Source organism: Ceratina calcarata, unplaced genomic scaffold, assembly GCF_001652005.2.
Source record: "Ceratina calcarata isolate Rehan_Ccalc_2016 unplaced genomic scaffold, ASM165200v1 scaffold551.2, whole genome shotgun sequence".
NCBI lineage: Eukaryota > Metazoa > Arthropoda > Insecta > Hymenoptera > Apidae > Ceratina > Ceratina calcarata.
In genome coordinates this window covers 753,912-764,070 of record NW_017176693.1, presented here as the reverse complement: position 1 = coordinate 764,070, position 10,159 = coordinate 753,912, and the positions used below count along the sequence as shown (strand labels likewise).

General features: G+C 39.1%; 1 protein-coding gene across 5 annotated transcripts; it reads left to right on the top strand.

Moving 5' to 3' along the window:
• The first annotated feature begins 1,109 nt into the window (after positions 1-1,109).
• ATP7 (copper-transporting ATPase 1) lies at positions 1,110-10,002 on the top strand. 5 transcript variants are annotated; one of them, XM_018031226.2, is made up of 15 exons: positions 1,110-1,201; positions 1,532-1,600; positions 1,672-1,723; positions 4,180-4,577; positions 4,635-4,921; positions 4,995-5,216; positions 5,471-5,700; positions 5,773-5,962; positions 6,029-6,262; positions 6,339-7,209; positions 7,280-7,866; positions 7,939-8,142; positions 8,349-8,569; positions 8,635-8,799; positions 9,702-10,002. In XM_018031226.2, exons 2-15 carry the CDS (start codon positions 1,537-1,539, stop codon positions 9,832-9,834), a joined length of 3,858 nt encoding a protein of 1,285 aa, XP_017886715.1. In that variant the 5' UTR covers positions 1,110-1,201; positions 1,532-1,536; the 3' UTR covers positions 9,835-10,002. The 5 variants fall into 5 exon arrangements, with proteins under 5 accessions (XP_017886715.1, XP_026672747.1, XP_026672748.1 ...); XM_026816946.1 differs by having other exon boundaries at positions 1,111-1,201; positions 1,509-1,600; XM_026816947.1 differs by lacking the exons at positions 1,532-1,600; positions 1,672-1,723 and having other exon boundaries at positions 1,114-1,201.
• The last annotated feature ends 157 nt before the right edge of the window (positions 10,003-10,159 follow it).

The window sequence follows — 10,159 nt, the reverse complement described above, 5'->3', positions numbered from 1 at the left end:
CTATGTGCTCTGCTATTTATATATATGTTCCTAAAAATATAATGTAACATGTCATGTTATGCATCTCACAATTGTTGTTTTGAAAAGTCATTACTTCATTACGATTGTCTCATGAAATATCATGACGGCACTGACAATTCACATATTCAACATCCATGTTCCAGGCGAATCAGACGAATAAGCATGTTCAAAATCAGGCGGGACCGCACTGAGGGCACCACTTGTGGGCTCAACAAACAGAACTGTTTTCCCTCATGCCTTTGGGAACCTTTCCCCTCGCCCATAATCCCACTTTAGGTACTAGTCACAAAAAGTCTCACGATGTGCCCAATCGGCAGATTTACAGCAGGCCCAAAATTTTCCAGTTTCTTCTCCTGTCCATGTTCACTGGGATTTGCTATCCGAATTACTGACAATATACCTAACAGGCAATAAAAGTCATTAAAAAAATATATATTTTTAAAAAATTCTCACGTCGGAATCGTCGGAAGCTTCTTATATCCTCACAAATAAAGCATACCATACGTGCGATGTGGGACTGTGGAACTTTTTCATACGCGCAATTTTTACTTAAAACTTATTATTCCAACCTTGTTTTCGCACTCGGGATTGCTCGGGATCTAATGGAACCATGAATGAAATCTTCAAAGTTGAAAAAATATACGCCATTCGACTGCTACTAGTAACTTGTAATGCGCACGCCCTAAACATTCCACGTAGTGCCCAACGTTGACTGAAACAGTAAACAACTAGTAACAACCGTAACAACAATGCAGTGTCACCAAGAGCAGATGCGAATAGAAATCTATTGTTTGTTCACTGCCAGTGTTGCGATCTGTGATATTTAAAATATTGTTATTGTATCTGCCAGTTTCGATCAAACTTCACGTTATTACCCAACTTCCATCAAGTTAATTGGTTCATTTTGATGTTCGGAATAACCTTTATAAGACAGATGGAGACTTTTTAACCTAACTTGAATTAATTTATTTTTGAAGTCATACTTTTATACCTTTTTTTTTAATTTGCAATAGCACAGTGACATGTGTTTTTCAACAATTCGGTGATCAGTGAATCAAAGTTTATGTGTAATGTCTTCCTTCCTAGTAAAGAACAGTGTATGTGAAAGCGTGAAAAAATTAAGACACAAATGAGATTGTCTGCTTTGATGAAACCCTCCTTCGGTTTATATGTTTGCATGGTACGTATTCTATTTCTCGTGTTATCTTACGTACTCTCCTTTTAACAAATCATACGATAATTTCGTTCCTCGCGTATGACAGCTAAGTACACGCGTTTCATATCAACGAACAATAGCGCGGATAAATAATATCACTTAATAGTACTTAATTCGCTTGATTGCCGATAGGAGTACTGATTAACGCTTTTTTCTTTCATTTTTAATTTAACGCAAGATCACATTTTTAAATCACTCGCTGGATAACCGTTTTCATAAGCACGTTGCATATTTTGAATTTCTGTAAAAGTACTCCCACTTCCATTGTCAGGTATTTGCAATATTATTTTGCAGCGGACATGGAACATTTAAATCCGATACCACTAGCGAGTGGAAATGATCAGTCAGATCAATTGAAATCAGGTATAAATTTTACATTCTGCTGGCATTAGTTTTTTAATGTTCAAGACTGATGTGCAATCGTTGTTTTATAGAGTCACTTGATAATAGAGAGGCAGAGAATGTGCAGCTAACATCGATGAAAGAGTGAGTAAACGTTATATTATAAACTCGATCGTTTTTTAAACAAACAATTGAAGCAGAAAGGAATAATAACTGTCTGCATAAATATGAAGCGTTAACAACTAGCGAATTATCTTTGACTGTGTAATTTTGCCAACGAACCAAGGACAGGACATTTTTTAATTACCTTTGCTTATTATTTGTTGTCCAGTCTTCCCGTTACCTTTGTCGCATGGAAAAGTAACATAAGCTCGTCGAAAAAAAATAATACGCGTAATACACTCATCGCGACGAATGCGTAAATATAATCAGCCGGCCGATAGTTTTGAAAATCTACCGACGATGTTTTGATGATGAAACGTGAAGAATAAAGGAGCGATCGTATTTCGTATATCGTCGGTGACTCGGTTCTATATTCTAAATCGCAACAGATCGGCTTTCGAAATTAGAATCGTGATCGATTCAGCCATTCAAACGTGAACGGCGAACGCGCTTCCTTCGCCACCGATTTTTATCAGGAACTAGTCTACTGGAACATGTAGTTCTCTGTTTACTCTAATTCTGGCGACAGTCGTGTTTAATTATTATCGTTCCGCGAATTATTAAATACACGTTGGTGTGAACTTGCCGCCGGGATGCGGAATATTTTGAACACGTGGAAGTACAAGCTGTTAATTCCTGCTAGGAATTTCGGGTAAGGAGTCGTTCTCTAATACGGAAAGAGAAAGCAGAACTGCATAATTAGCAGAAACTGGAGAAATAATCTATTCCGTATATCTCCTGTCGTATGGAAATGGAGCATGCCTTTCTCTCTTGTTCGCGAGATTGCGAGCTGTTCTCAGGTAGTGAATACGTACGTCCAGTCTCGTTCAAAGTTAAACGCGTTGTAGAGTCGAATCATTTTATTTTCCATAAAAATCCACAGTTCTATAACATTCTTAATTATTTTTGATTGTCATTTGGTAAAAATGATGGGGAATGTGAATACGGTAAAATGGGACTAGTCGAACGCGTTCTCCAGTTTCTGTCAATTTTCTCTGGTCTCTAAACGCGGTCACGATCCGCCCGAGTCTCGTTTTCTAAGTTCCGAAAGGAAACGTGGTAAAAGTTTGTGGTTTTGAGGGTTCTTATCGCATTGGACATTAAGTAAATATCCGATATACGTATACACATGCTTCTCGATGCGATGAAAGTACGTATTGCATTGAATAGAATTAAAAGAACCATGAAGGTAAATGGAACTAAGACATTCGGTGCAAAACGATACTTTTTTTACCGTAAAACGATACCGATTATCGGTTGTTCGTTAGTCCTTCAACGGCTAGTCAGAAAGTGTGCCGTGAGCAAAAGATGGGATCGAGTGCTGCGGCGATTAGGACAGTTATCAGTCAGTCGGTGATATCGAGACGAACTAGTGTTTGCGGTTTCCCCACTTTGCCGGAACTAATTCGTTCAAGAAAACACGATCCGCGAGCTGCTAACGTCATTCACTAGAAATCTTCCGCCTATGATCATCTAAACTGCATTTTCAGAACGACTTACTATTTTTATTATTGTATTCGTTGTGCCTATTTTATATTACAAATATTGATCGTCGCTTTTCCTTTATAAATATTCAGCCTGACGAAATACCTCAATACTACCGTTCAAAATTTCTATCATCTTCTTAAGTACGTCTCAGATCTCATCTGACTTTATTGCTAAAACCCAACGCTTATCAGCATATGACCTATATAAGTAAGCTCAACGATTAGTACAAAATCTGTACAAAGAGCAGAAGTCATTTTTCAGTAACACTCGATTGAGTATAGACTTAGAGTTAGAGCATTCGTGCAACATAATATTTAGAGAAATGGGGGACGATAGAGAGCCTCTGATTGGGGATAAAAGCGAACTGGATCCATTTTGGTAAGATTTCAAAACCTGTAATCAGAACGATAACAGAATCGATATCCTATTAAAATAGACTAGTTAAGTCACTCTGATGAGCAGTCGTTAATTCCTTCGCCTCTATTTCAAAGCATAGTGACAGATAATCGATAATACTGCATTATCAAGTATTATTAAACAATTTTAATTGTCTTGTAATGCATTGAAACGATCGATTTTTACATGAATCGCTAGGTTTAAGTTCCGCTTTAGATAAGCTGGAGCGCAATATATATATATATATATATATATGTAGCATAATTTTACGTCACTCGCTTAATCACTGCTGTTACGCTTTCCGAGTTCAGATAATAAAAATTTATGCAAAAGAGAACTTTAGCTCGAGGAAGCATTGTCATAATAAGAGGAATGTATTCTCTTTATCGCGTTCTGATACGCGAATGAACCGCCTTCTTTCTTTCACGATTATTGATAAGGTCCCTTTGTTTTAATGTGACTCTGATGTTTATTCAATATCCTACTTCTCAAGCAGAAAATTAGATGAAACAAAACGAGTAGATTGTATAAAAGAAATTGATCTGATCGTTCAGGGATGAAAACGAGGAGAGGGATGACTATGAGGGTACGGTGGTCCACGTGCCGAGGTCCCAGGAAATTAAAGATTCCTCGAATACTGGAACGATGAAGGTCAATATCGAGGGTATGAGTTGCCAGAGCTGCGTGAAGAATATTGAAGGGACTATAGGCAGTCGCCCGGACGTTCTCAGCATCAGAGTAGTTCTAGAGGAGAAGCTGAGCTACATCGAGTACAAAGCAGACGAAGTGACACCCGCTGAGTTAGTCGAAGCTATAGAAGACATGGGCTTCGTGGCTTCCCGTTGCGATCAGAATGGCTCTGAAACGAATTCTGTTTTAAAATCGACTATCAGCGCTTGCAGTATACACGTCGACGGGATGACGTGCGGGTCCTGCGTCAAAACCATCACTGGCAAGTGAATAATTGAAAAAATCTAGGAATCCAATATAAATAGTTTTCGTATTGCAGGAGTTTTGTCGGAGAAGTTGGGAATAAAAGAAGTGAACGTTAGTCTCGAAGACAAGGAAGCCAAAGTTTTGTACGATGATAGGGATGTCACAGCTGAGCAGATATCGGCGTTCATCGAAGATATGGGTTTTAGTGCTTATGTTAAAGAAATGAACGGGAAATCCTTTGGGGCGCCAGTGGATTTGAAAAATAATCCCTCGTCTGATACCGTCGTAGTGTCTATGAACGGGGGTGGCGATGTAAAAAGAGAATCGAATCAATTAGCAAAATGTTTTCTACACGTAACGGTAAATATTGAACAATAAACGCAATTCTGTGTTATGGTTTCGTGTTTTTATGGATTCGTTTCGTTTTTAAAAGGGTATGACTTGCGCTTCCTGTGTCGCTGCTATAGAGAAACATTGTAAAAAATTATACGGAGTAAACAATATTCTGATAGCGTTGTTAGCTGCCAAAGCGGAAGTTACGTTTGATCCAGATAAGATAAGAGCCGCGGACATTGCTTCCAGCATTTCCGAGTTGGGTTTCCCTACCACCTTGATTCAAGAACCTGGGACCGGTGAAGGAGAAATTGAATTGAAAGTAAGCTTTTAAATGCAAGAGATATAGTATTTAAAAAAATTATGGCATTACGAAATTTGTGTCTCAAATTGTTCAAATTTGGAAGCTGCTTATTCAGACAATTATATATATATTACAGACAGACCTACGATAATTTGTTGCTAAGTAATCATCTCATAAACTTGGGCAATTTTCCATACTTTCGCGATGCCATATTTTTTTTTTAATAGTATAGAAATAGAGTTAGCTTCAACTAAAAAAATCGGATTTCTCAGATTTCGGGCATGACATGCGCGTCTTGCGTGAACAAAATAGAATCGACCGTGAAGAAGCTGCCAGGTGTTCAGTTTGCTGCGGTCGCGTTAACTACTCAGCGTGGCAAGTTCAAATACGATGTAGAAAAAGTTGGTGTTCGAGACATTATAGAATGTATTAACAAGCTTGGCTTCACCGCATCCTTGATTAGTAATAGGGACAAAGAGAACAGAGACTACTTGGATCAAAAGTAAGCACAATAATCTCCTAGGGATGACGTTAAATAATTGGACGTATGTTTATATTTATGTTCTTCGCGCAGGGAAGAAATAAACAAATGGAGGGCTGCGTTTTTAGTGTCTCTAATATTTGGAATACCCTGTATGTTAGCTATGACGTATTTCATGGTAGTTATGTCGGTAGGTGAAAAAACGCATGAGGACATGTGTTGTATAATACCTGGTCTCTCATGGGAGAACCTAATTCTTTTTATATTTTCAACGCCAGTCCAGGTAAGCAATCATTTTTATCTGTGTCGGACAATTAATCTAAAATCTTTGACAGAGGAACATTTACAGTTTTTCGGTGGCTGGCATTTTTACGTTCAAGCGTACAAAGCTTTGAAGCATGGTACAACTAATATGGACGTATTAATTTCCATGACTACTACGATATCTTATTTATATTCGATCGCAGTCCTGTCAACAGCCATAATAATGGAAAAAAATGTTAGTCCGCAAACGTTTTTCGATACTCCTCCGATGTTGCTAGTATTTATCAGCTTAGGCAGGTGGTTGGAACACGTTGCAAAGGTTTGAACTATTCACTCATGTATCGTCATCTATTATACAAATGAATAAATGAAAAAACCGTTTGAATAATTTTCAGGGGAAAACTTCGGAAGCTTTGTCGAAGTTATTATCTTTAAAGGCGACGGACGCGGTGTTAGTTACATTAGGTCCTAACAACGAGATATTATCCGAGCGTTTGATCACTATAGATCTGGTTCAACGAGGAGATGTGTTGAAGGTGGTTCCAGGTGCCAAAGTTCCAGTTGACGGCAGAGTTCTCACGGGTAACTCTACCTGCGACGAGAGTCTGATTACCGGTGAGAGTATGCCGGTGCCAAAGAAGAAGGGCTCGGTCGTGATAGGAGGTTCGATAAATCAAAACGGCCCGCTTTTAATTACCGCGACGCATACAGGGGAGCACACAACTTTGGCGCAGATCGTGCGATTGGTGGAAGAAGCGCAGACGAGTAAAGCGCCCATACAACACTTGGCTGACAAGATCGCGGGTTATTTCATCCCTCTCGTTATAGCAGTTTCTGTGATTACTTTGATCGTTTGGATAATAATGGGATACGTGAACATAAACAATTTACCGATCTCGCATAACGATCAGATTAATATGCACGGTATCGACAGAGAAGAGATTATATTCCAGTACGCTTTTCGAAGTGCTCTTTGTGTGCTAGCCATCGCCTGTCCGTGCGCATTGGGATTGGCTACACCGACCGCGGTTATAGTCGGAACCGGAGTCGGGGCGTTAAACGGTATTCTGATTAAAGGTGCCGAACCTTTGGAGAATGCGCATAAAGTTAAATGTATCGTGTTCGACAAAACCGGGACGGTCACGCACGGTGTGCCGATGGTAACGAACATAACTTTGTTCGTTAACGAGAAGATTTGTTCGTTAGCGAAGTTCTTGGTGATCGTCTGTACTGCCGAAACGAACAGCGAGCATCCGATTGCATCAGGTAAGCAGCGAGCATTTTTATATACATAATTCCATGGGAAGTGTTAAATAAATCGTTTCTTTGTTCGAAGCGATCGTTCGATTCGTGAAGGATACAGTTGGTTCCGAAGCTACCGGACAATGTACGAACTTTCAAGTGGTCGCTGGCTGCGGGCTTAAGTGCAAAGTCTCGCACATCTCGACACCGTTGATCGACGCATTGAAATCCGAGAAAATAATCAATTATGTGAACCAGGTAAAGAAGTTGTCTTCTGGAACGTACACTTTGAACAATGTACCGGTGAACGTTGCGACGATCGCGAGCACGAGTCAGGAGAGGCAGAATCTGGACTTGGAGTCATTGCTCAGTCCTGATGTCCACGGTGATCAATCTAGTCCCGACGATGTATACGAGATCTGTATCGGTAACAGAGAATGGATGCGACGAAACGCTGTGAATATACCGATGGAAGTAGAGCAGAAGATGAACTCGGAGGAGGATTTAGGACGGACGGCTGTTCTAGCGGCAGTGAACAACGTGCTGGTCGCTATGATCAGTGTCGCTGATACGGTTAAACCGGAAGCTCATTTAGCGATTTATTCTTTAAAAAAGATGGGCTTGGAAGTTATCCTGCTAACGGGAGACAACAGAAAGACTGCGGCTTCTATCGCCAGACAGGTGATTTTTGCTCAACTTACAAATCGAATGCATTTCTGTTAATGGGTGGCTTAATATTTGTCTCTTATCTAGGTCGGTATCACTCGAGTATTTGCAGAAGTTTTACCTTCGCACAAAGTTGCTAAGATTCAGCGTTTACAAGACCAAGGCTTTAGAGTCGCGATGGTAGGAGACGGGGTCAACGACAGTCCCGCTCTTGCACAATCGGACGTTGGCATTGCGATATCTTCTGGTACAGACGTTGCTGTAGAAGCCGCTGACGTAGTTCTCATGCGAGTAAGATAGGCAAAATTACTTTTCTCACGAGCTGCGTTTATGTACAGTATGACTGGACGGGCGGTGATACTACATAGAATTATCTCGAAAACAAGCGTCAAATGAAAAAACGTTATTTCTTTTTTGTCAGCTTACTTTTAAATGTAGTACCACCCGTCTGTCTACACCCTGTATTTCGCTTCAAATGATATTTGACAATTTTTTAGAACGATCTTTTGGACGTGATCGCATGCCTGGATTTATCGAGGAAAACTGTTCGTCAGATAAGACTGAACTTTTTATTTGCTAGTGTTTATAATTTGTTGGGTATTCCTATCGCTGCTGGGGTATTCAGTGGTTTAGGGTTATTCCTTCAACCATGGATGTCCTCTGCGGCGATGGCATTGAGCTCGGCGTCCGTGGTTGGCAGCTCTTTGTTGTTAAAATTGTACGTATCAGATTTGAATAAAATATGAAATCAGCGAAAGGAATTTTTATGTTTCATTTTTACAGATACCGCAAACCGACGAAAGCAACGCTAGAAACGGCTGAATATTTGGCCGCGATGCACGCTCATTCTACCGCGAGAATAATCGACATGGAGAGTATATCTCTCCACCATGGTTTAGACGATACCACAATACCAATCATGCATAGATCAGCGTCCACGCTGTCCAGGTATGCTCACTCGACTTCCATGCTTCCAAAATTTGTGCGAGGTTCTAATAATCCCACTGCTTGAAGGAGGGTACTTCCTATATGATTGTTCTCTCCCTAGCTAACATCGAGATGTTAGTATTATCCAACTCCGTGCTTGGTATTTACTTTATTAATTTTACGATACTAACAAAGAAACCAGATTCTTTTAATTAAACGAAGATCAATTATTTGTTTTGTTTGATAATCGAGCATTTATAGTTTCTTAAATTATAAAGGGGCTGTGAGTAACATTTGTTAATTGAGCTAATGCCCATAAGACTGAAACAAATTTTTTCTCTAGTTTTCTCTAGAAAACTCTAATCAAACTGTAATATACTATTATAAAAAATTGTAAGGAATGGTGTTTGTAAATAAAAATTGATATTTTTTAATCGACTGGATCATGAAACAAAAGTTTGCTTGTTTTATGACCTGTCTACCTTTTGCATGCTTTTCAATATTTCTTATGATTTTCGCAGAGGAGGTTTTATTTACTTGTTTATCTTTCAATAATTTTGCTATAACTATGCAGCTCTTTCGATTCGATTTTGCAGCGTATCCGATTAATCTACTTCAAGAAAGTCAAGAGTATGTATGTCGTGACTAATTTTGTTATTGGACTTCTGTTTTGAACACGCTTGTTCAGAACTACCTTTACACTTTCTTTTGACGCTTGTGTTTACTGTTAACAATGTAGAATTTATTTTTTATGCTGTATATTGCTTGTTGTAAAAAACAAAAACTGGTACGATTTAAGACTCGGTTGTCTATCCTCGTGGAATATAAAAGGAGGTAATTCTTTCATTTGTGCGCTTGAATTTGTTTCCTTTTTCTTTCACAATTCCGTTACCAGGTTCGATAATGTGTGCCTTCCATTCCAGACTGTTTAGAAGATCTAAAGACGACGTAGAAGGTCGGCTTCTGGGTGAGGATATCGATGAGATCGATTTAGTAACGGACTTTTCTGATTACCGGAAAAGCATGAAGGATCATACTAGCATAACACCATTATGATCCGTAAGAACGATATCTCTTCTAATTACCGCGACGGTCTGACTTTAATTCAGTTTGCCATAATTCCGGCAAGAGCTTCGTTCATATTTCAATGAATCTACGAAAGTAGGCGATGTAAAAAAATATTTGGTTGGTGCTTCTTGCATATTATATAAGATTCGTATTTTATGTTTTTCGTCTTTTTTGTATCTTTTGTACTTAACACATTTTACATTTAAAAATGCAATCTTTAGATAAAAGGGAGACAATATTATCTGATAGATTGGAATAGATATTATGAAAGTGATGATGGTTGATGGGGACCACGGTCTGGTTCAAGTATTAG

Excerpts from the sequence above, each read along its gene's own strand:
- ATP7 (XM_026816946.1), top strand. Across the intron at positions 5,217-5,470 it reads AAGGAGAAATTGAATTGAAA|ATTTCGGGCATGACATGCGC; the intron begins GTAAGCTTTTAA and ends CGGATTTCTCAG. Across the intron at positions 8,143-8,348 it reads CTGACGTAGTTCTCATGCGA|AACGATCTTTTGGACGTGAT; the intron begins GTAAGATAGGCA and ends ACAATTTTTTAG.